At 31.7% G+C, this 26,066-nt stretch overlaps 2 protein-coding genes and 1 pseudogene across 2 annotated transcripts; 2 read left to right on the top strand and 1 right to left on the bottom strand.

The window, feature by feature from the left end:
- Nucleotides 1-328: 328 nt before the first annotated feature.
- Nucleotides 329-7,596, top strand: LOC107960391 (NAD kinase 2, chloroplastic-like; annotated as a pseudogene).
- A 3,204-nt stretch (nucleotides 7,597-10,800) lies between these two features.
- Nucleotides 10,801-13,064, top strand: LOC107960392 (protein KRTCAP2 homolog). Its single transcript, XM_016896729.2, has 5 exons — nucleotides 10,801-10,905; nucleotides 11,141-11,306; nucleotides 11,614-11,665; nucleotides 12,163-12,229; nucleotides 12,712-13,064. Exons 2-5 carry the CDS (start codon nucleotides 11,151-11,153, stop codon nucleotides 12,800-12,802), a joined length of 366 nt encoding a protein of 121 aa, XP_016752218.1. The 5' UTR covers nucleotides 10,801-10,905; nucleotides 11,141-11,150; the 3' UTR covers nucleotides 12,803-13,064.
- A 5,792-nt stretch (nucleotides 13,065-18,856) lies between these two features.
- On the bottom strand, nucleotides 18,857-23,279 carry LOC107960393 (amino acid permease 3). The gene is made up of 7 exons (XM_041114083.1): nucleotides 23,128-23,279; nucleotides 22,176-22,299; nucleotides 20,574-20,807; nucleotides 20,380-20,473; nucleotides 20,069-20,283; nucleotides 19,839-19,978; nucleotides 18,857-19,747 (listed from the first exon to the last, which is right to left on the bottom strand). Exons 1-7 carry the CDS (start codon nucleotides 23,131-23,133, stop codon nucleotides 19,094-19,096), a joined length of 1,467 nt encoding a protein of 488 aa, XP_040970017.1. The 5' UTR covers nucleotides 23,134-23,279; the 3' UTR covers nucleotides 18,857-19,093.
- Between the last annotated feature and the right edge of the window lie 2,787 nt (nucleotides 23,280-26,066).

Genomic DNA, 26,066 nt, shown 5'->3' with positions numbered 1-26,066 from the left:
TTCAAGCGGTCAAGTGACCGTTGGGGGCGGGACAAAATGCTCCCCTAGAGATGCGTTTTGCTGACACGTCTCCTGACTTTACGCTGACGTAAACGTACTATCAGAAAAAATAACTTTTTTCGATAAATAATTAAAAAATCAACCTATTTTAATAAATAATGATATAAAAGAGCTTTTTTTTAATAAATTGCCATGTAATACTTTTATCGCATTCATGGTGGATGTAAAAGTAGAAAATTTTTAATACCAAAATTCAAAATTCAAAATCCAAAATGCAATTTGTTTTCCTATAAATTGAATTGGAGCCGATAGAAATTGTGAGCTGACGGGATGAATAACTAAGATCTGTTGGGCAAAGAATAGAAGGAATGTTTGAGTTAGCATCTAAAAGGAAAATCAGCGCTTGAACCTGAACAAAAAGCAAATAATATCACTTCAAAAAAATCAAAAAAGACAAAAAGATCTCTAACGTTTTCCACTTTGGGTATTATCCAACAATACTTGATATATTCCCTTGTTGTCCACAAAAAATTCTTTGCTAGACAGATATACCATTGCCGACTTTAATTATAATTTTTCCCTATGGTGGAATGTCTTACGTGTGCCACATGGCTGTCTTCGACATTGAAAGGTTATCTCCGGTGACCGGACATTCATCGTCCTTCAACTTCCATATAAAGAGCAAAGTCTTCGGGTTTGGGTTCGGATTCGGGTTGAAGCGGAAATTGGCGATAAGGAAATGGCCGAAGCTTAAAGTGAAGGCGGAGTTATCCAAGTCTTTCTCTGTCAATCTCGGTTTGGATTCCCAGGTTTTTTCTTCTTATTTTCTCTCACTTAATTCTTTTTCACTTTCCTCTCACTTTGTTTTCTTTTTTTTTTTCCTGCCTTTTATGTTAGTTTCAATCGTATTTTGTTATTGAAACAAATATTACTCGGTTGTAATGACTGGCATAGTCTTAGGCCTGGTGTTATCTAATTTGTTGGAAATACTCTGATTTTGATTTGTATAGACATTGCAATTGCTCCTGCTTTTAGTTTAAGAACCGTAAGGGCAATGCTGATCTATGGCTTCTATATGTTCTATATGAGCTTCGATTCCTGGTTCCAGTTTTGTTCTATAAATTATTTGTTTATGCAATTTCTCAAATTTAAGATTTTTATGATAGTTCATGCTTCATACCTGCTTAAAGTAGGAAAGCCTGGCTACTTCTATGGCAACTAGTTGATGCAATGGACTGCGTCTGCATTTAAGTATTTAAGTATTGTCTGCTTTGGAGAAGACTGTCCTCACGGTTTTGCCATTTGAGAAAAAGTGTCTCATGAGGGGAAGGTGGTTATTTGCTTTATGTAGCCATAGTCTAATCCTTAGCTAGTTGATGTAGGATAGTTCCCCCCCTCCTTTATGTAAGAAGCTTGGCAATATCTGAATGAGCTGAATGTGGGTTCCTGCTTTGTTGTATGAAGTATTGTTTGTGCAATATCTCAATTTTAGAATTTGTATAATAGTTCATACCTCTTCTAAGTAAGAAAAGCCTAGTCATTCCTATTGCTGCTAACATGGTGTGATTTTTTACTTTCACTGAATTAGCTGATTATGATCCTTGTCATTGTTTCTGTTAAAATACGCACTAATAAATTTGTTCCTGAATATGCCATTAAGGTCTATTTGGTATGAACAAAAGAGCTGGAAGTAGCTTTAAAAAAGGAAGAAAGGTCTCTTGATTCTCTCAAGCATTTTACTGAAATCATGCTGGATTAAATACAGTGATTATTGATATTCTGTTGTGACATCCAATCCATGTCCTCCTGTGAATTAACCACATTCTTTATGCATATCTGCGGAGCATAATGAAACAGCAACAATAATTGGTCAATATTATCCTTCTCTAAGCTTTTTTAATGCCTTGTCTTCATCTTTTTTTGTTTATCCTCGATGTCCATTTAACAGTCTATGTTTGGGGTTCATGGCTGCCCCTCTCAACAATGCATCTCCAAGGTCCTTGAGAGTGCAATGTGCCTTACCATTGCATCCAACGCTTGTTGGTGCCTTGTTTCTGTCTTTAGATGCCAATAATTTGTATCAATACATTTGAGTTACATTGCTGCTCTTCCCCCCCCCCCCCAACACCACCACACAACAAAATTTTAGACTGTTTTTGTTAGCTGTGTTTAATGTCTATTTTCCATAGAGAAGAAATTGGATTCTCTTTTCTTGCATCATCTGACACTGCTTTATCTGGATTAGAAAACTGCCCAGTCTCATGATGTATCACAATTACGGTGGATTGGTCCAGTTCCTGGGGATATTGCAGAAGTTGAGGCTTATTGTAGAATATTTAGAGCAGCTGAAAGGCTCCATACCGCTTTGATGGAGACTCTATGCAATCCACTAACAGGCGAATGTAGTGTTTCATATGATTTCACACCAGAGGAAAAACCAGTGGCAGAGGATAAGATTGTGTCTGTGCTTGGTTGCATGCTATCTCTTTTGAACAAAGGAAGAGAAGATGTTCTTTCTGGAAGAGTTTCAGTTATGAATACTTTTCGCATGGCAGATATGCGTGTTATGGAGGATAAGCTTCCACCACTTGCTCTTTTCAGGAGTGAGATGAAGAGGTGTTGTGAGAGCTTACATGTCGCTCTTGAGAACTATTTGACACCTGATGATTATCGAAGTCTGCATGTTTGGAGGAAGTTGCAAAGGTTGAAGAATGCTTGTTACGATTTGGGTTTTCCACGCAAGGATAACCATCCATGCCATACATTGTTCGCCAACTGGCAATCTGTTTGTTGGTCCACCTCTAAAGAAGAGGTAGAGTCAAAAGATTGTGAAATAGAATTTTGGAGGGTGGTCAAGTGACAGAGGAAGGTCTGAAGTGATTGATTGACAAAGGATTTAAAACCATTGTTGATCTAAGAGCTGAGACTGTAAAGGACAACTTTTATCAATCAGCCTTGGATGATGCTATTTTATCTGGGAAAGTTGAATTTGTAAAAATTCCGGTGGAGGTTGGAACGGCACCTTCCATGGAGCAGGTTGAGAAGTTTGCGTCTTTGGTTTCAGATTGCAACAAAAAGCCAGTCTATCTCCATGGTAAGGAAGGAGTATGGAGAACTTCTGCTATGGTCTCCAGATGGCAGCAGTACATGACTCGCTTTGCATCTGTTTCAAATCAGTCAGCAAGTCCAAGTGATGCATTGTCACTGGATGCAAATGGATTGGGAACACTTCGGCCATCTTCTAGTAAAGAAGAAAAGTTCAAGTTACAAGAGACAAATAAGCTATTGGAAGAAAGTTCAATTTTGATTTGTAGTTCTAATGGGGAACATCTAGAAGGAGCCTTCTCAGACAGCGATAAAGAAGATCACAGAATTTGTGAGGCCAACAATGACCCTATTCCCAGCCAAGTTATGACATCTGGGGAAGCAGTTGATAATGAGAATGGATCAAAGATTAACATCTATCAGAATGCCAATCCTCTACAGGCTCAGTTTCCTCCTTGCAATGTTTTCTCTAGAAAAGAAATGTCCAAGTTTCTAAGGAGTAAAAAGATCGCTCCTCCAATGCATTTTAATCGTCAGCTCAAAAGATTGGAGATCCAGCCTGTTTCAGGAGAGATTTCTATTGGAGGAACATGGGGAAGTGAGGTGGTTCATGCTAATGCTAAATCAGGGCTTGTAGAGACTGAAAGTTCAAATGGAGTATTTAGTGCTAAAAATCAAGCTCAAGAGAATAAGAACCTTGCTGCTGCCAATGAGAAACGCATGAATGGAACTAGTTATGCTTCCAGTAGCCTAAATGTGAATGGATTTGTTGAAGGTGAGAGATATTCCACGACTGAAACCAAGGTCGCAACTTTAGACAGTAGTTCCGATGGGCATGTTACATCTAACTCTTTGAGCAAGATCCAGAAGAGCAATGGAAATGCCTCCTCCTATTCAAGCGATGATGAATTGGTGTCAATTGAGGGAAATATGTGTGCTTCTGCAACTGGTGTTGTAAGAGTGCAGTCAAGAAAGAAAGCAGAGATGTTTTTAGTGCGGACAGATGGGTTCTCTTGTGCCAGGGAAAAGGTGACTGAATCTTCCTTGGCCTTCACTCATCCTAGCACCCAACAACAGATGCTTATGTGGAAGTCTACACCAAAGACTGTATTACTGTTAAAGAAGCTGGGACCCGAACTGATGAAAGAAGCTAAAGAGGTACCATATGAAGAATTTGTTTGTTAATGCGAATAATTACCTCCTTGCACTTTGAAAAGTAACTATTAGAGTATTTCTATGTTAGTCAGTTCTAATTTCTATTGGTTTGTGCATGCATAATCTGAAACCGGAATGACACTGGGATCAGACTTATAGATTCCGTGGATGTTGATGGGGCTGAATGTAGACACTTGTAACCTTGATGTTTTGCATGCTTGAATTGTTCCAACTATTAGGGTACTATTTGAATTGGTTTCAGTTTTCAATCCTCTTAGTATTGTTGTTTTTGTTTCTTATACAAGTATTCAATTTTCATTGGAATTTTTGAGAAGACATAGATGGAGGTAGAGTGGGGAATTGGTATGTTAAACTTGTGACATGTTGAGGGTAAGTTGTGGATAATAACAGGTGGTTGACAAAGGATCTTGTTGTTAGGAAGTCAATGTAAGGCATAATAAGTAACATCTTCAAAATCTAACTTGAGCAATGATAGTTTCTTGAACTGGCAGTTGCAAATGCATCCCATTTTTTTCTGCAGTTGATACGGTTGTTCGTTTGGTATGTAGCAGTTGTAACTGCATTTTTGTGTTTGATGCTCAGGTTGCTTCTTTCTTGTATTATCAAGAGAAAATGAATGTCCTTGTTGAACCTGAGGTCCATGACATATTTGCTAGAATCCCTGGGTTTGGATTTGTTCAAACCTTTTACACTCAAGATACCAGGTAGCACTATGATTTAATGTGCAATAGAGTTGACAATCTAGTATTCCTCGAACTTGAGTTAGAATCTTACTTATTGTATGCTCTCATGACAGTGATCTCCATGAGAGGGTTGATTTTGTGGCATGCTTGGGTGGCGATGGGGTTATATTGCATGCATCAAATTTATTTAGAGGTGCTGTACCACCTGTTGTATCATTTAATCTTGGATCTCTTGGATTCCTCACTTCCCACACTGTAAGTTGCCCAGTTATGTGATCTTTGTTACTGGATATTGAGTTTCCTCATGATTTTTATATGTTCAATACTTTCTAACTATTTATTACTATAGTTTGAAGACTACAGGCAAGACTTGAAACAGGTTATCCATGGTAATAACACAGCAGAAGGCGTTTACATAACTCTTAGAATGCGCCTACGGTGTGAGATTTTTCGAAATGGTAAAGCAGTTCCAGGGAAAATATTTGATGTCCTAAATGAGGTCGTTGTTGATCGGGGTTCTAATCCATACCTTTCTAAGATTGAATGTTATGAACATGACCGACTAATAACGAAGGTTAGTTAATTATTTTCCATGAAAAGATAAAGAAAGAAAATTTTAGCCTCAATTATCGTTTTTTCTTTTTCTTTTTTTTTTTATGCTTTAGTTGTTAAAATGTACGATCTTAAATAAGTTTAGAGGTGGCCAATCTTTTATGACCTTCTGACGCTTTCATTTAACTAAAAATCAGAAAATTGCCTGCGCTTAGCTGCGGAGCAAATTTTTATTTATGCTTTTAACTTCTATATATTTTATTCTTTTTCATCACAAAATTAATAGTTGATTGATATTTATTGTATTTTATTATGTGCATATTTGATTACAATGCTTTTATTTTAATTTTATTTAATAAAATGTTTTTTCCCCATATTTTTCTTAGTGTTGATAGTTTACTTTTTAATTGGATTTTAATAATATTTTGTTCTTTATATATATATTTTTGGTAATTTTGTATTTTTTATAATGATTTCATTTCTCTTTTTTAGATACCATTTGAAGATGGCTGGCAGCCCATAACGCTTAATTGAGGCTGTAAAATAATATAAAACTGTTTTAATATGATTTATTTTACTGATTTTGTGACAACTGTTTTCACTAATTGAATCCCCCCCCTTTCTGTTTAAAAGAGGGATTAGTTGGATGCAAAATGGCAGCCATTTGTGGCCCTAATTGAGGCCTTAAAATATACAAAAGCTTCGTTCTAATATAATGTCATTGATATGCCTCTAGGTGCAAGGTGATGGAGTCATAGTAGCTACTCCTACAGGGAGTACTGCTTATTCTACAGCTGCTGGAGGTTCCATGGTAGGTTGTCCTTTCAAGTTTCAGAGATACACGTGAGGTTTATTTTATATTACACCATTTTTGGTATCACTGGTTATCCTGTAAGTAACAAGATACTGTTGTTGATGCAGGTTCATCCAAATGTTCCTTGCATGCTTTTCACTCCTATCTGCCCACATTCCCTCTCATTAGACCTGTTATACTTCCAGATTCTGCAAGGCTTGAATTGAAGGTAAATGCGCTTATAGTTTATTTTATAATTTTTTCCCCAAAATGAGAACAAAGTAGAATTCTTTTATGCTTTGGTTTAAATTACTGTACATTTTTTGCTTTAAGCGGTCAAACTAGGTTAACATTCTATTTTTTTCAATTGAATGTTGTTTATCATGTTGCATATTAGAAAAGGTTAATTACTTCTTTTTGTCGTGCATGATGGCTCAATGCTTGTCAAAAGATGTTAACATGGGAAGAACAATTTTAAGTTCGGTATGTTGATCCTCTTAGTTTGTCGGCATATTACCTACATTATATAGGTGTGGGTATGATAATATATGTCCATCGGCATTCGAGTCCACCCTTCTAAACTTCATGTGAAAGGTTTGTTTTGTTTTCAAGAATTTGACGTTATCCAGTCTTTGCTATATTATTTAAGGATTCCTCTATTGCTATTCCTAATCCCTGGTTAACCATGTTAGTTTTCATTGGCATATGAGAATAAGATCATTTCTTTTGCACGAGCTTAGAGCACTTGTTGCTAAACAAGGCATAAAAAATGTATGAATTTGCCACATCTCGTCTCAGATTTCTTTAACAATAACATCACAATATCTGCATTTGAAGGAAACTTCTTAGCCAAGTTATGTGCATTATATAAAGCACTGAGACACAATTTTGTTTGTGGTTTCACAGATACCTGATGACGCTAGGAGTAATGCTTGGGTTTCTTTTGATGGGAAAAGAAGGCAGCAACTCTCACGAGGACATTCTGTCAGAATATCCATGAGCCAGCACCCCCTTCCAACTGTCAATAAATGCGATCAAACTGGTGATTGGTTCCACAGTTTGATTCGTTGCCTCAACTGGAACGAGCGAATGGATCAAAAAGCCCTGTAAGGTCCTCAGACATGGGAAAGTAAGTTTCTTCGTCCTCTAACATATGATAAAGGTTAATGTAAATTGCTGTACAGATTTAAATTGGAAAGAGTAGTAAGTTTAACAGACAAAGAGTGACATTTTATTCATTACCACGATAGGCTTCACCATGAAAGTAAAGTTTGTCAATTGACAAAGAGTGACATTTTAGTCATGATACAGCTTTAAAGTAAATAAAAAGATCTAATATTTATTTTTTGTTGAAGGATCTAATCATTGTGTGTTTTGTTTCGGTTAGTTACATGCATTTTTTTTCCTTGTAGTTTTTCTATTGTGTATTTTTGCAACTAAATGAAGGAATGGTACAAAACTTTGTTACTCCAACTTAGGTAAGAGTTTGGGACACGGGTATGTGTATTGACATTGATATTTCAATTTGCCCATGCAGGATCTCATATTGGCTATATAGGGTTAATGTAGATTTTAGTACTTGAATTCGGCATGTAAATCGATCATCCAACTCCCCTTTTTAGGAAACCCATTGCTCCTTCAATCGGTTGCTTCTCCTCCTCAGCTCTAGACTTTGCTATTACCAAGCAACCTCAACTCAATACAAAATAAATCTAATGCTTTCTTCAACTCCATCTTTTAGCAGCTCTCTCCTATTTCTTTGTTTGTAATTCCATGCTTGACAGCCTAAGAATTGGAAAGGGGAAAGCTTTTGACGAACAGGAAAATTTTGGGTAAAATTTTTGCTTTGATTTAAGGGCTTTTGCTTTGAATGATTTTGGGTAAAATCAATACTTGAGATTTTCTTTTTCCCCTCCAAAGGAATTTACGAATTTATTATTATGGGAATTCATTTGTATGGCTCTTCATTAGTTACAAAGCCAGAAATCATGTTCAAAAGGATTTTTGCTTTATTGAAAGAATCCAGCCTTAGGTTTACATTTTATAGGCCCCAGATGGCTTAGTATTCAAAGTTGATATTTATAGGCTTAAACAGGTCTCCAAAGTATATAGTTTGCTTCACTTAGGTACTAAAATTTTTAATAAAAGTGGTGCTTCATTTTATCTCGAAACAATATATCAACTAATGATAACATGACATGCGGCATGTTCAAATGTTCTTATTGGACGTCTTGCTATTCGGTTTTTTTGCGAATTTAATTTTTGCACTTTAATTTAATCATTTTTAGTCTTTGTATTTTTTGAATATAGAAATCTTAGTCACGATTAAAAATAACTCTTAAATTTTATTAAGATATGTTATTTTCAAAATATGATATAACAAACATACTATCACATGGGTAATGTCATATCAGTTTGTTATCTTCACATATTACTAAAAAAAATCAGTTAATAGATTTATCGGTTATCATTTGCGTTAAGATAGAAATTTTAAAATTCGAAAAGTATAGGGACTAAAATAATTTAACTGAAGAACATGAACTAAATTTACAAATTTACGCATAACAAAATTAATGGTTGAATTAAATAAAATAAATTTAATTGTTAATGTTTGAGTTAAAATTAAATTTTTTTGAAAAATATAATGACTAAAATTGATCAAATTAAAAAATATAAAAATTAAAATTCATTAAGGATTAAATATTCAGCTTGTGCAAAGCACGGAGAGTAACAGCATCATTTAACCATATATATTAATATTTATGTACACTTACTTTGTGAGTAAAACAAATAATTATTAAAAATACATTTATATTAGAAAAATAAACAAAAAAGTGAAAATAGGAGAATTGATAAATAAAAAGAAATTCATTTAAATGAAAAAGATCAAACTACTAAGATAATCTTATAAACATGTATTGTTTATTTTGTAATCTGGTTTTTATGAACTTCAAAATAGTGCCCAAAAAAATCAGAATAGAAAGAAAAGTTAGGTAGCAGAAAAAAAAAAAAAAACTAAATGTAATTGCAATTATAGTTTTCTTCAAATAAAAAACTAGAACTGAAATGTCGTTTTATGTTTTTTAACTTTAATATTGTATTATATAATATTATTTCTCATTCTGGGTATACCAAATTTTATTTCTTAAAATGCGATTTTTTTAATAATTAAAATTTATTCTCACAGTTGAGAGTCAAAAACTATAATAGATACATTATATGAAATTCTGACACTTACATGCATCAAGTTTAGTGATGTTTAAATTTTATAATATATGGAGTTCAAGTACAGTTTAGATATATTTAAGCCTTCATCATTTACCTTAAATCTAACCATAATAAATGTATTATATAAAACTCGAATTTATAAGTGTCGAGTTTATATAAGTTTAAGTTTTGATCATTTATTGTAAACTTAATCGTAATAAATGCATTATATGGAGCTCTTCTTCAGTAGAGTTCAACTTAAGTTTTTTTTTTTGTATAGTATGATCATATAAGTAAGTTATGTCCATACTTCTTGATCATAAATTTTTATAAATAAATATATTATAACATTTTTATAATAGATAAATTATTTTTTATAATAAACTTTTTTACCATAACTTTAGAATTTTTTTAATATTTAAATAATATAATTTTTTATTATAACTTTATAACATATACAAAATATTTTTACAATATACATTTTTAAGATTTATAATATAAGACTTTTTTGCTATAACCATCCCAAACACTCAATATATGTCTATACTTATAATATAATTTTTATAACTTGTATAAAAATACTTTTTTGCGTGTAATTACCTGCATAATTACTCTAATTATCACATTCCCCTTAGCATTGGAAAGTGTAATTGGACGTTTTAATTACACCCAATTTAGTGAGACTTACTGATTATAATGGTTATCCAAACGTGTCGTGCTTGTGTAATTACAAGCAATTGTATTATAATCCAATTACTAAGTGACTTTTCAAACATTACTTTAAAAAAACTTCAAATACTAACATAAGAAAAGTAACATAGTTCAAGAACCAAAAATCTTTCTCTCTTTTTGGGGATAAATATAAAAACTAGATGTGAATTTTGATTTAACGTACAATTTGATACATGAACTTAGGTTTTACACAATTATACACAATTACACATGTAACTGATTATGGATCAAATGTATGTATAAAACTTTTATTTTTGATTCAATTGTTTATATTTAAAGAAATAAATATATTAATTTATATCATATTAGATAAGCACAATCATTTATGCATGTAAACATAAAATAATATTATATGAATAATATTGTTAATTCGAAAAAAATAGTATTAAAAATTTGTGAAAACTAAAAATTGAATTTTTTCTTTAAAAAGCTAAAAATTAAATTAAATTAAAATATGATGTATAAAATTAAAAAAAATTATTTCTAACCTTCAACATTTAATTAAAATTCATGAATAATTTTGAGATTTATTTATTATTGATAAAAGAAATTAATTACAATAACTTTTGAAAACCCTAAACTACCCCTAATTATTATTACCTATGAAACTGGAAATATTATATCTATATATAAGTAAAAATTTACTTCCCTTGTTCTGAGATTTTTACGCATCGGCAGAGCGACAGAGAGGATCAGGGCATTGCTAGGGCTTAAAAGGTACGGAAATTTTAGAATTTTTTCAAAAAATTTATGTTATTAGCATTCATTCCAAATCTTGATCTTACTTTATCGCATTGCGAAGACGAATTCCAATTTTATTTGAGGAGATCCGAAATTTCATCTGGTTTTATTGGATTGCGAAGTTGAATTCCAATATGAAGATCCAAAATTTTACGTAGATTATAAGATCATGATTCAAATAGGGTTTATCTAAATTTTCACATGTTTGTAGATCGTTAGTCATGGCTGGATCAGGAAGTTCGATGCTGTATTCATTTCTTTTGTTTACTGTCATTCTTTCACTCCAAGAAATGTATCGAGGGAAGTTAGCATCGTCGGAGCTTTTTACAATACTTGGAGGATTCATCAGCTCCCTCTTGTTTCTTGTGTTACTAACAGTGAGTCTCTAGAGGCCCTGAATCTACCCTTTTCTCATTTGTTAATCACCCAGATTCATAATCCTCTGATTTATGATATGAATTTCAAATTTCCTTGAATACATTAGCTGATGAATTGTTGTTCTTGTTATTTTAGTACATTAAGTTGATCCTAATTCCTATAGCTATCATGTTCTTTGGATTTTACAAGTGGGAATCCTCTTGTTAGTGAATTTACTAGCTGATGAACTAGTTATTGTTTTTGTGTGACTTGCATTACTTGATTTGGCGATAGAATCCATATTTTTCCTGACTTCTGTTCTTTCAGTTCATTGGGAATTTCCAGGAAGCAAGTGGAGTGAAGACCGGCTGGGGTGCTGGTAAGCATATAAATACCCTTTTTTTAAAGTTAATTTGTCTGCTTTTCTTTTCTTCTTCATTAGTTATGGTGACAAAGGTCAGAGAGCAAAAAACCTTTTTAACATTTTATTGTAACTTTCCTTGGTGAGAATATAGCATGCATGGGCCACTCATGGCTTATGAGTTTCACTACTGAACAACAGCAGTAAGAAACTCAGAGGTTAAATATAAGAAACTCAGAGGTTAATATTTAAGTGTCGTAATTTCCTTGTTTCAGTAACAGCTACTTAAGTTCATTGAAACCCGATATTGACTTTTTCCTTTATGTGGAAGAAAAAATTATTTATTTTTTATCAACCAGGCATAGTTTTTCATTTAAAATGGAATTTAAGAATCCATCTTAATAAGTAGCATGTTCTTTTTTCATATTTTACAATGCACTGGGTTCTCTGCTACAGAAGTTATCATTTGTTAAGAAGACTAACTTGAATTTGCTCTTATTTGTTTCCTTTGGCAGTCATATTAGCAGAAGCTGTAGCACTGATTGCTGCTAGCACTGTCCACCGAGTGTGTATCACAACATGGTAATGTTAATAATTGACTCATTACATGCATTATACTTCATGTTCCTACCATGTTTTCTTGATGAAAAACTTTTTAATCCATGAACATCGTGGTTTTATGAGTTTAATTTATGTGGAAGGAAGCATATGCTTAAGCAAAGTCCTCATATAATTGAGAACCAACCGATGTGAAAGTGAAACCAATAGTTGCTATGGAATAGAGTCATGGTGAAGCCAGGGTGATGGATTTGAACCTTAGACTTCCTTTTGACAAGTTTTAGGCTTATGACTAAACATGAATGTTAAAATGAGGAAAAGTATGCTTCCTAGTAAGTTTGTTCCATGCTATGGAAATGAGTGCCACCCAGAGTATAAAAGCACAAAAACTTGCTTGGTACGAGAAACTTTATGAATAATATGGACTGTTAGTACAACTAATGGCGAACCAGCATTTTGTTTTTTACAAAACTGCTTACCAATGACTACCTTCATGTTCAATGCAGTTTCTTGTTCTCGGCCGGGTTACTTTATGAGGTCAACAAGATTTCAGCAGTGACTATTTCTAAAATTGAATCGAAAGCAAAGAGGCACTGAGCTAATAATTCCTTTTCAGTATAAAAGGTATTTGATTAGAAGGTTGCCTGTTTGTGCTATTAGGGGATTAAGATGTAATCAAAAGTTATCAGTGATGCCAATTTAGAAAATTTCCTTTAGACGTTACTGCTTTTCACTTGTTATTGGCTCCAAGGACTTGTACATGTGTGGATGGCAGATAGATCTTCACCCCACTCTGCTTCCTCACCCTTTATTTCTTTTGAATGAAGAATTTTGAGAATCGTTATTGTTTTCCTCTTCATTTTGCTTTGGTTTTATATGACAACAATGTATCAGTGGATTCCAGTTTGTATGCAAGCAAATGACTTCATGCCCTGCCATGGCGAAGTGTGATGAATTAGAAAATAAAATTGGAAAAATGGAAGAAAGATTGAATGAGTAGAAAAATATAATGAAAATATAATTTCTTTCCATTAATGTGTTTGTGTTTGGTAGGAAACATAGAAAAAAAAAGTAATTTTCTTTCATTCAATGCTTGGTAGGATTGAAAAAATAAGTGGAAAGAAAATGAATTTTTTTAAAAATGTACAATTTCAATTTAGAATAATTTAATTATATACAGAATAATTCTTTTTAGAATAAATCTCATTTTTTCTTTCATACAATTCATATTCAAAATTTACTTTGGTTTCAACTTTCACTCTCTTCTTTTTCCACTTTTTGTACTTAAATGCGCTTCAAGTTAAACTTATGTTTGGATTGATTTGAAACAAGGAAAAAGAAAGTAAGAGAAAGCAAAGGGTAAGTACAATTTTTTGGGGTAAGTCTTTTATATAAGCAAGGGAAGATAAAAGAATGTCAAATATCATCTTATTTTATTAATTTTCTAGATTAATTATTTGATAAAATGAAATATTTTAAACATTTTCTTATAAAAAAAGATATAATTGAAAGAAAATATGTTATAATAACTTTCAACACATATACACATTAGTTTATTATTCACACCATGCATGTGTTAGTTTTATTTGTTTAATATATGTTTACACAATTTTTTTAATTAAAAAAGAAAATCTAAAAAATATAATTAAAATGCTTTACAATAAAAAAAAGTTATTTTGTATTTTGAAATTATCATTACAATTTTTCGAATGGAAGTTTGGCTTAGGGGTTTTATCTCCTTGTTCATATAGAAAATAGAACCTTTCAGTAGTGTAAACATTCTTCTACAATTGTTACGAGCTTAGAACTTTAGTTTGGTAAAGCCGTGTAATCTTAAGTAATTTCTTGAGTTCAAATCCGCTTAAGTCAATCTTACTTTCAAAAAATGAGAATTATCGTAAAAAAAATTTAAGGTACCAAAAACAAAACTTGAAAAGACAAAGGAACTTATATTAAACAGAAAAGCCAAAAGAGTAATAACACACTTAAGTAATTAAGTAAATACACTCAAAAGTATTCTATTAATTTGAAGGACTATAACTAAATGATCACAAATGATGGGGACTATAACTAAACAGAAGCTAAAAATTTTTTTTGGGAGGTCGAAATTAAATTGTAATTTTTATGATAGTAAAAATACAATCTCACCATTTTAATAGCCTATATCTTTTATAATTTTTAAAGAATTAAATTAATTTAAAGGGTTAAAGTGCAATTTTACATTTACTAATTTAAAATTTTAAAAATTTTAAATCGCCTAAATGAAATATTTTTCATTTTAGGGGGGTCGGAGCCCCGGCCAACAGTATAGATAGAATTACATCAACAACTAAGATTAGTGCCTATCTACTAGATGAGAGTATTAAAGAATTTAAACTCTATACATGCTTATCGTTTAGGATTTACAATTATTATCTTGTAACTCTAGTTTTACTAAAATATTTCACTAGGTCACTAAAGCTTCAAATAAATAGATTTTTCATGTGTTTTACAAATCGAATCAATTTAAGTGAGTCAAATGAATCACATTTAATCAATTGACCACCATAAAATATTCTATATGCATTTCTCACCAAATTAGATCAGTGGCATATGACAATGCAACCCTCATAAAGTAGACTTTGGTGTATAATATAATTGTAGCATATATCTCTCCGTTCCTACCCATTTCGCCATCGCATCAATTACTCGGTTGCACTCCCGCAAAATATGCCCAACGATTACTTCCCACTATCGAAGAAGTAGACTCCTTGTATGTCTCCCTAGTGAACAAATGTTAACAGCCATATTTCAATATGTTACCAATTGCAAAACCTCAGCACAAACATTTTTCAGCATAATTTTTCTAAAGCCTCGAGCCACCTCCAACCCATCTCGGATAGCCTATAATTCCAAATGAAGAACCAATGCAATCCCAATGTTCCTACTAAATCCCGAAATCCATACGCTTTGTGAATCTCGTATAACACTCCAATCCTTCGCGCGATTCGTCCCGACCTCTACTGCTCCATCACTATTGTTTTTTTACCCATCCTTGGTCAGGTAATGTCCACTTATTCGATCCGCAGCTTTTTCAACCCCACAAGTCCAATTCCAAGAAAGAGATATCAACCTGTCCGTGCTACAGTCCGCTTGTTGAAAGATAAACAAATTGCGTTGCTGCCAAATTTCCCTGCACACTAACCCAAACAATGCAGGCTACGAAATTCTATCAGGTCGTATATGGAAGACGATTATTATTAAATTTTAAATTAAGTAGACTATGAGATTTAGAAGTTATGACAACATTTTTTTTTTGATTTAAAGATTTTATTACAAATCATGTCACATAATATTTTACTGTCATTCAATGGTTAAATTCATTTTCAATAATAAAAGAATATGATTGGTATAACATTAATAGTTTAGCGATGTAATTGAAATATTTTAAAGTTTGAGGACCAATTTAAAATGAAAGCCGTTATTTGAAGATGTATGGCGCAATTATCTCATAAAAAAAGTTAGATATATGTTAATATAAATTAATTTATAATCATGTTTACTCTAGAATATCCATGCATCATTAAATAGAGCTATTCACGTAAGTATGTAGCTTGATGTGTAATGTATCTGTCAGAGTTTTGTTTGAGCTAGTATGGATTTGGGCTGGTGAAGATACTTCAAGAGATTTGATACGATCTAAAACCAAAGGATGAGTTAAAAGGGCGTTGGAGTCGCTTTTTGATGCTAAAGGAATTTTCAGAGATGAGTTTAGTGAATGAGATGATGAAACGAAATATCTATCTGGGTATTTTAATACTTACCTTGCTCTTATCTTTCAGGTGATAGTTTTCTTAGTCTTAAAGTCCAAGCTGTGATGGGATTGACTCCTGCGTGCTCTGTATAATGAACTGACCGCGTCGATCCTTTGTCTTCTTGCTGTTAGCCTTGGCAGCTCAATCCTTTGTCAACTTTTGCCATCAGCATTGCTAGGTCTTCCGTCATGCTTACGAGTATAGTGTAACAATGTTATAATCAATGATTTTCTTTCCTTTTCACGGGTTAACAAGTAAAAATTGTCAATAATTTTTTTTTCATTTTTTATTAACTTTAACTATTCAAATAAAATACACATAAACTATTTTCTTTCTCACAATTTTTTTCCTTTCATTTTCTTGTTTTTTCCACACAAAATTTACCTGCAAATCATGTGATGATTTTGGTAAAAGTATGAAAAGCCTCTATATTTATCGGTGAATTGCATTTCGATTCTCTATTAAAAAAATAAGTTTGATTAATTATTATATAGTTCGAAACGTGTAAATTTAGCCCCTTCATTAAACTTTATTTGTTAAATGATGACGTGGAACATTAAATTCATGTTCAAATTTTTTTCTTTTATGGGTGAACTATGAAAATGGTCATCCAACTATGCGTTTTGTTTTATTTTAGTCACTCAACTATTAATTTTTTAATTTAGTGGCTAAATTTTTCGAAATTAAATATTTTAGTCACTCTGAGTTGATGTGAGTTTTTTTATTAGTCTAGTAAAAAAATTAGCCTTTGAATGTTTACGTATTCTATCAATTTGATCCTAAATATAAAAAAAAATAAAAATTTAATCCTCAATGTTTACAAAATTTGTCATTTTAATTTTAATTCTAAAAAAAAATTGACCCTCAATATTTATAAAATCTGACAATTTAATCCTAGCTCTAAATATTTAAAAAATCATTTTTAGCCCTTTATAACCCATCGGCTAATTTATATGAGATATTAAAAAAAAAGAGTACCCAAGTCATTTTCAAAAGAACTCTAAAAAGTTGGGATAAAATACAAAAAAATTAAGATCCAAAAGAAAATAAAGACATTAAAAATGTTATCTGCTGGGGTAGTAATGCAGTCAATTATTCCAGATAGGTTCCAAATCAATTGGTTTGCTCCACTATGAAGTTTAAATTATAGTAAAAGAAATTGTTGCAAGTGATTTGAAAGAATATACTATTTTCTTATTTTAATATCTCATATGAATGAGCCGATGGGTTTTAAAGGGCTAAAAACAATTTTTTAAACATTTTTAAAATTTTTAGAGTTAGGACTAAATTGATATATTTTGTAAATGTTGAGAGTCAAATTTATTTGATTTTTTAGAATTAAAATGAAAATGACAAATTTATAAACATCAATGATTAAATTTGTTGAATTTTTTATATTTATGATCAATTTGATAGAATGTGCAAATATTAGAAGGCTAATTTTGTTACTAGACCAATAAAAAGCTTACGTTAGCTGACTAAAATATTTATTTTCAAAAAGTTTAGTGACTAAATTGAAAAAATAATACTTGAGTTACTGAAATAAAACGAAAGACATAGTTGAGTGCTCATTTTTATAGTTTACCCATAAAAAATAATTTTTAGAATAGATTTAACCTTCCACATCATCATTTAATAAAAAAATTTTAACCCAAAGATTAATTTACACATTTCAAAATATATAAAAACAATTTACTTCTTTTTAATAAATAGATCGAAATACAATCCACCCATAAATTAAAAACTTTTACCCATAATTTATAATATAAAACCATACTTCATTTCGTATTTCATAAAAAAATAATTAATTCATTTGAAAATTAAAAAAAAAAGAAATAGTAAAATAAAGACTCACTTGTAGATTCTTCTCTAAAACTCTGGAAACAATCATTACCAATAAATACGGAAAAAAGACTCAAAAAGTTTAGTAGTACTAGGCAAAATGGACCCATTGATGACTAGTATCAACCCACTAATAATCCATCTATCCAGGGCCTACCACTTTCAGCCTATCCTTGGCGCCTGCCGGCTGTCTACCTACGCCCTTCGGCAGCCCCTCACCATGTCACTACCGCCGCTTAACTTTTTGCATCCATTCACCACAACCCGGAGCTTTTACATGTGCAACACATGATGAATTGTCCATCGTATCACCTTTTATGCCTTATTTGAGGTTTAAACTTGCACGTTTCTCAATTATACTGAAGACCAAAAAAAATGGCTCATTTAGGAGGCGGCATTATTATTATATCATGGTAGTGGCATTTTAGAAATAAGTGGGAGCACAAGTAGTGGAGTAGATAAGTCTCAAACAAGATTCTAATGGTGTGAATTATTTTGCCTTGAAATTGAAGTTAAATTGATCACTGATAAGTCCACTAAGTAAATGCTTGTAAAAGATTTGGGCTAATCGTAGCATAACATGATAAAAGGTTCCTACTTTATCCAGCTTTTTAGTTTTTAATAACACCAAAATCCAGGGGTCCAAGTGTTAAAAGGTCAAATCTATTGAGGGCCACTGAAAGTGAGCTTCTTTCCATCACCTTGTTTAATAGATGGACAGTGACAATCAGAATCTGTTCCTATGGCCTATGGATTAGTAAAAATCACCATTATTTAAAAAGAATAAATTCAATAAAGGTAATAGATACTGAAATTCAATGGATAAATGTTGTCTCTGTTTGCAGATAAGCTGGTGCCACTGTTGAATAGACATGTGCACTTTGACACTTTCAATGCTATATTGCTTTTAATGGAGGTGTCGGATTTCCCCACTAGATATTAAGCAGTTTTTGGCATGAACCATGCAGTAAAGTTTTTAAATTTCTAGCTTTAATTGTATGATAAAAACTTCAACTTGAGTTCAATTCTTTTCCATTTGGATTGAGTGACATTGAAAGTTACAACTTACAAGTGGAAATGGTGACCCAAATGGCCTCCATTTTTTGTTGAATTTATAAGGTAATTAAAAACTGCAAATTCTGGCTTCATATGCACAGGAACGACAACCTTCATTTGTTCCTAAAAGATCAGTTTTTCTTCGCCTTTTACTGTCCGTGAATGTTGCGAATTATACCGGGTCAATTCTACCGAACTAGTATACTGTCGCAAAGGGCTTGAACGACTTGAGATCGAGAACAACCCCGGCAATCGAACCGGCAGCTGCGGCAATGGTGATAAAGAGACAAGCAATGCTAAGGATTTGAAGACAAACCCATCTTGTGCTCCACTTAGGTATCTTCTTTTGTGAAATGTACATCTCAACTGGGAAATAAACTGTTAATGGCCAAAATCCAAGTGCCCCAAGGAGTCCAACAATGTCATTAAAGAAAGGAAGAAGCATGGAGATCAATGTTGTAATGATCACAAAAATTGTCCTCCAAACCAATCGGAACAAGTTGAGATTGTAAGGGCGAAAACCCGGGATCGGGATCTTGATATCTTTGGTAATGAATTCACTGTCCGGAAACCGCTCGGTCGCGCTTTTCTCAATGAAGGCGAAAAGAGGTTGACAGTAAACTTGATATGCACCAACAAGGTGAATAACAATGGCAGCATTGGCAATATCAAGGAGCCAAAACGGGTTATAAAATCCAAAACCAGTTAAAAGGTTTCCAGGTGACAAGTCTCCAAAAGCAGCATAGCCCATGCAACCACACAACATGTAAAACAAGGTTGTCACTCCAACACTTATCAAGGTTGCTTTCTTCATTGTCTTTGATTCTGATGGTGGAGCCTTAAGGGTGTCCTATAAAAAAAATCACCATATTGTTCAAGTTGAACAAGTTCTAACGGCTTTAAGAAGAAATATTATTATAGTTTGGATAAATTATATATACCTGAATTTCAATGAGTATAAGGGAGTATGAATAGGCAAAAGCAATGTCTCCAAGTGCCTGGAAACTCCTCCATATTTTTTGGGTTTGAGTCACAGTTCCAACACTGATTCCAGTCAGGCTTCCCCTAATTTTCCCAGTTTCTAGTAAATTAAAAAATGTTATTAGATAAAAGTGTCGGACACTGATACTTAAAGAAAAAGGAAGAGTGGTAGCAACGGAGCTGCTAATACCTGCTACTTTAGCAATACCAAGGCCAAGTCCAATTGTAGAGTAGGTGAAAGACATGACAGCAGCAACAATGGAAAGCCACCATAGTCGATCAAAGTCAGGAATTTGAGAGAAAATGATTTCAACAATACCAAAAGCAATCATATAAGGGTTGCTATTCATATGGCATGGATTTTTGCCGCCACTAGCATGGAAGCAATTCGACCTTTTGATAGCCCTGTTATATCAAAACATCCAACTATTTTAGCCCCCCAACAAAAAAAAAAACATATATTCTTTCATTAAATCTACAAATTTGAAGTTGGAAACTCACATCATGCTAATTGATGATGCAATTGTGTACCCAATGGCAACTCCAAAAAGGTTCAAGTATTGAACCCACCCACAAATCTTAACTTTAAACCCACCTGAAAAAGCAAAAATCAAATATGTTAAGCTTAAAAACATTTAGAAAAGAAAATCCGATTTGCTAATGGAAGTGAAAGTTTGATTTGTATAGATAGATACCAAGATTTGATCGGACAGCATCCATGTAAGTATAGTTTCGCTTGCCGTTAACAGGGTCACCAGAGCGGTAACAAGCGGCAAGAAGAGTGGAGGTGTAATAAGTTACAAAAGAAAACAAAATCATCACTATTGGACCAGCGATCCATCCCAGCTGAGCCGTGGCCCAAGCCAGTGACAGAACCCCTGAACCAATGACTGCTGTAATAATATGTGCGCTAGCGGTCCACACGGTTCCTGCCGAAAAGGAAAAACAGCGATGTTAAGGTCAGAAAAAAAAATGTGAATTCAAACATGCTGATACATCGAGTCACCCATCTAGGTATGAAAGTTTATTCGGAAAAGGATTTAGATTAATTTTAATGTTTATCTTTTCTTTACATGGCTCGAGTTTTGAGTAATATTTTTTTGTCTAAACCCGACTTCATCCGGCCCAAATATATTATATTATAAAAATAATTATATTAATTATATAGGTTAAATAATAATTATTTATATTATATTTATATTAAATCCACTAACCCAATAACAATTAAATCTATTACCCAAAACCTAAAAAAAACACTTAGTCAACTAAATAACCTAACACAAAATATAAAATTTTAAAAAATATATTTAATACAATAAAACATTAACTACATTTACGGTATTATTTTTTAATATAATAAAACATTTATTATATTTATGGTATTATTTTTTAATATAAATATTTTTAATGTGTCAGGCGATTTTTACTTTACCTTTTTTAGTGCATTTAGTGTATTATATTTTTTTAAAAAATATTTTAAAATAAAAATTAATCTAAAAAATTTAAATATGGGCGGACTAAGTCGGGTCTAAGTTCACATTTCTTAAATTGGGTCAAGCTTGGACAAAAATGTAAGCCTATTTTTCAGGTCGATATGGGCCTAAGCTTGAAAAAATGGTCTAGATGCCTTACATGAGCTTGACTCGAACCCAACACACCTCAACCCATAAGCACCTATAGTTCCAAGTAAGTGTTTATCAGCTGGGTCAGATTAGGATCAGTCTTAACCATGATATTAATACTAAATATGCTTCTCAAGCCTGAACCAATTTAAAATATGAACTTAAAATTTTATTAAAACTCAACTATATTTATAAATATTTAACTAAAATTCATTTTTAATTGGTCCATATTATTTATATTATTTTTAATTTAATGTATAAATTTTTTTTATATTTTTAATCTATTAAAATTATATATATAATTATCTTAATATTTTTTTATGTTTATATTATAATAGTATATATTACTATATATTTAATTTTATAGATAATAAATTATTATAATATATAAAACATAACATAATATAAAATATTATAAATCTAAAAAATAACTAAATTTAAACCATAACCCAAACTATATTTTAAATGCAACCAATCTTTTTATAAAAACTCAATTTCAGTATGCGATGTTTTTATCCAAGCGCTTTTAAATTTCAGAATCATCTTCGAACTTCGATGGGTGATACCCCGTCGATAGGATGTGTAAGTGACCCTTTTTACCTTACAAGTACAAAATTTAAAAAGGCAAACAAAAAGCCAAAAAGATTCATATCATTACAACTTGGTGGAACTTACCAGATCGCTTGAGGCGGCCGTCGTCATCATAGCACTTGGTCCCACCTTGTGGAAGCACATCAATGGAGAGGTCGAACACTTGGTTGTTGTGAAGGTGATTTCTTGCAGCTCCATCCTCTCCCATCTTTTGTTAAAGAAAAGAAAAGAAAACACCCAACAAAAATTAAGCCTGCGTCTTCTTGTCTGATAAACGAAATGATGAATAGAACCCCTTCAACTATAGCCTTGCAAGCTTCCTCTATAAATAAATCAAAGGTGATGGGTCTTTGACGTTGAGGTATCAACGTCCGGTTATGGCAGTGACAGTTGTTTTTCACTGACACTGAGATTTATAGACTTCCCAATACTCCAAACGCAATGATTCAGAGCAATGAAGTCCCTCTTCCAGGAGATGGGGTAGAGATATGGGGAATTGAATTTGGGGGTTGGAGTTTATATAGCTGCTGTGGGTTGAAAAACAAAGGTTGCAAAGACTAGCACGTGTTCTAAATGACAGACCATATATTATTAAAATGGCCGCAGAGACCACTCACTCGGTTAAAACTACTAGGCATAGCCTATCAGCCTCTCTTTCCGTGTTTAACCTATATCACAAAATCTTTCCTAACGATCTTAGGGTTACCCCACAAACTAGGCATGCATATCACTTCACTTTCCTAGTTGCTTGCAAGTTGCAACAGTCTTTAATCCATTACAGACGCTCCCTGATTCACTGTTTTGGTTCCCAAGTGTTCTTATGACAGTTTAAAGAAGAAGGTTATCTCTGAATTTCAAACAGAGTAAATACCTTAATCAAGCAGATTGATTTACTTACTAATAGACTTCATGGTTAACTTGTAGCTTTTATATATTTTTATTATAAATAACAATTAGCTTAATTAACCATTACTTCCTTGAAAACCAAGTAAATGCTATACCCTACAAAACAAAAATGAGCTTAAAATATTCATACCTTCATTATTGTGTCTTAGGTACCCTCACCTCTCTACAAGGATAGATGCTAACAAGAAATAAATTTTAATATATTTTTGGCTATGAGTCTAGGTGATGAAATTTGGGTTGCTTATATAGTAGAAGGGAAGAGCTTTTCGCAAGAATAATTAAAATTTTAATTTATTGTCTTTAAAGGACCACCTTTGATTCAAATTCTCTTGGTCATTGCCTCTCCTCCATCCCTTATTGAAGGGGAATAAGGTTCCTTCTTCTTTATTTGCATGAACCCCAGAATTTTAATATTTATAATTACTTAACAGTCAAATACTTTGTTTAATTAAATGATCATAACCCTAAACAATAAACAAGGCTCCACTATTTCAGCCCTTTATTACAAAGGGAAAACAAACTTGTTTGAGTACAATACAATATGTATGAGCACATGTGTATTTATATAATTTTGATAAAATTCTAAAATTTTGGTTTTTTTTTTCTTTGATAAAATTCTCTTGATACTATTTTTATTTTATTATTAAAAAGTAGAATTAATAATTAAAATTTTTAAAAATTAATTAAGCAATAATTTTTCACATCTAACTCCTTAAAGCAAACATAATTAAACAAAGCTGATCAAATTTAGTGTGAATTCCAACTTAATTAAATTGATTTGCAAAACCATGATATTTAAAAATTTTCAATTTTCAATTTCATCATCCACAAATATAATTAAATTTCTTCTAACTAGGTTTTTTTTTTTTTATTGTAAGATTTTAAAAAGCATTGCCATTTGTGGGTGGACAGGGCAATTATAGCACCTAATTCCTATCTTTGGTTCACATTTCCTAATGAAAGCATAAATTTCCAAGTGATTTGAACACCCTTCATTTTCTTGAGAAAAACAGAACACTATCTCCTTCCTCTTTGAGGAAATGGGAGTCAATTTTATATAATTAGATGCTCTAGGACCGACATTTTTATTTTTCACTGACCTTGGGTTTGCTAAAGAAATTATTTAGGATAGCATACTTTGGTTTTAATTTTAATTAATTAGTTAATTAATATTTTTTAAATTAAAAATTGACTATTGGTTAATTTGGATTGAGAATAGGAATTGGCTAAAGTATCCGAAATATATATATATAAAGTATACTTTTTTGATAAAGTATGCTTCTAATCCTTATTAGATATGTTAAGTTTTATATTATTGGATGCACATTTTATTTTTAGCTTTTTTAATATTTATTGAAGAATGATTATGTAATTTAACATTAATAATATAAATTTTGTTGGTTGAAGAATAATATAATTTTAATTAAACGATGATGTGATATAATTTCGTTTCAATTTATGTAGTACGCTTTGTTTTATGTTTTAAGAAAATATAATTTAAATTTTCTTTAAAAAAGTTATAAGCATAAACAAATGTGTAATTATAAGTAATATATATCCAAATAGCTTTAATTCAGAAAATTTTGGGTTAGAATTAAATTGAATAAAAGTTAAAATGTAATTTTATCATTTTAACACTTTATGTTTTTATAATTATTTAAAATAATTAAATCAAAATTTTATTATTTGAGGGTCAAAGTGTAATTTTACCATATATTAATTTTAAACTTCATAAATTTTAAAGGATCAAATCTTAAATTTCCAATTTTAGGGAATCGGGCCCCTATCAACCCCTTACCGTTGCCCCTGTAAATAGCTATAGCTAGAATCAACTATTATAAAAATAAATTGACCTAAAACCGAAATATATTCGAATATAGCTCGCACTAATATGGTTTAAACTATAATAAAAATGAAACTAAACACTTACACATCATTTATACAAGATAGAAAACTTGAATTTGAGAATTTTTCTTTAAATATATCCATCAACTAAAATGATAGGGATTTTTTGTGAGTATTATATGGAAATAAAAAGCTAACATGGCATTGATATATGTTTTTGGTTTAAGAGTTTGGAATTAACAAAATTCAAATTAACAAATTTAATTGCTACCATTGATCAAGATTAGCACTTTAGTTTTTAAAAAAGTACAAGGACTAAAAATTATTGAATTAGCATATAATGACTGAATCCATAACTTATACATGATATAATTATTAATAACATAATTTAACAAAAAAAAAATCCAGCCAATAGATGTCATGTACTCACATGATAATCTATTGCTCGAACTAGGGTTGTAATCGAGTTGGGTTGAATTTGAATACTGTCAAGCTCGAGTTGTACTCAACATTCGAAGCTTGATACTTGGCTCGAGCTCGATCGAACATCTATTTTTAAGTTCAAGATTGGCTCAAGATATAATCAAGTTACTTAAGCTCGATTAAGCTCAGTTACCAATTTTATACTTGAGCTCGAGCTCAACTCAATAATTAAGCCTAGGGTGATAGAATTTAATAATAGAAAAAAAATGAAAAACTTGATAAAGCTAACAAGCTGTTCGAGTAATGTATTATTAAGCTTGACCGATAACTTGAACTTGGCTCGATAATTACTTAAATCGAGTTTGAATTTTTTTTGAGTCAAACTCAAGTAGCTTGCGAGTAATAATATCTCATTTACACCCCTTATTTAAACTCAAGGAATTCATTATCAAGACTAATTGTTTTTAATTATTATGTATGAGATTATTGTGTAATTAATATATAGTTCATTATTTTTTTTATTTCTCAATGTATTTGCCGAAACGAGTCTAGTAATTAATTCTTCGCATATAGGCCCATTAAAAGGGTTGATGCTGGTCACAAGTTTTAAAGCTGCTCCATACCCAAGACGAGGATCGAACCCTTGAGTACTGGTTAAGGTAGAAGAGACTCTTGCCATCTCATCTAACTCCCGTGATTATTTTTTTATTTTTAAATTAACGAGAATTGAGCCCTTAACTTTTTAAAATTTATATTAAATAGTTATCATCAAACCAAATACATCTTTTTTTATTAATTATT

Source organism: Gossypium hirsutum, chromosome A05, assembly GCF_007990345.1.
Source record: "Gossypium hirsutum isolate 1008001.06 chromosome A05, Gossypium_hirsutum_v2.1, whole genome shotgun sequence".
Lineage (NCBI taxonomy): Eukaryota > Viridiplantae > Streptophyta > Magnoliopsida > Malvales > Malvaceae > Gossypium > Gossypium hirsutum.
Note: the sequence above shows the minus strand (reverse complement) of the source record. Positions and strands in the feature narration are given on the sequence as shown.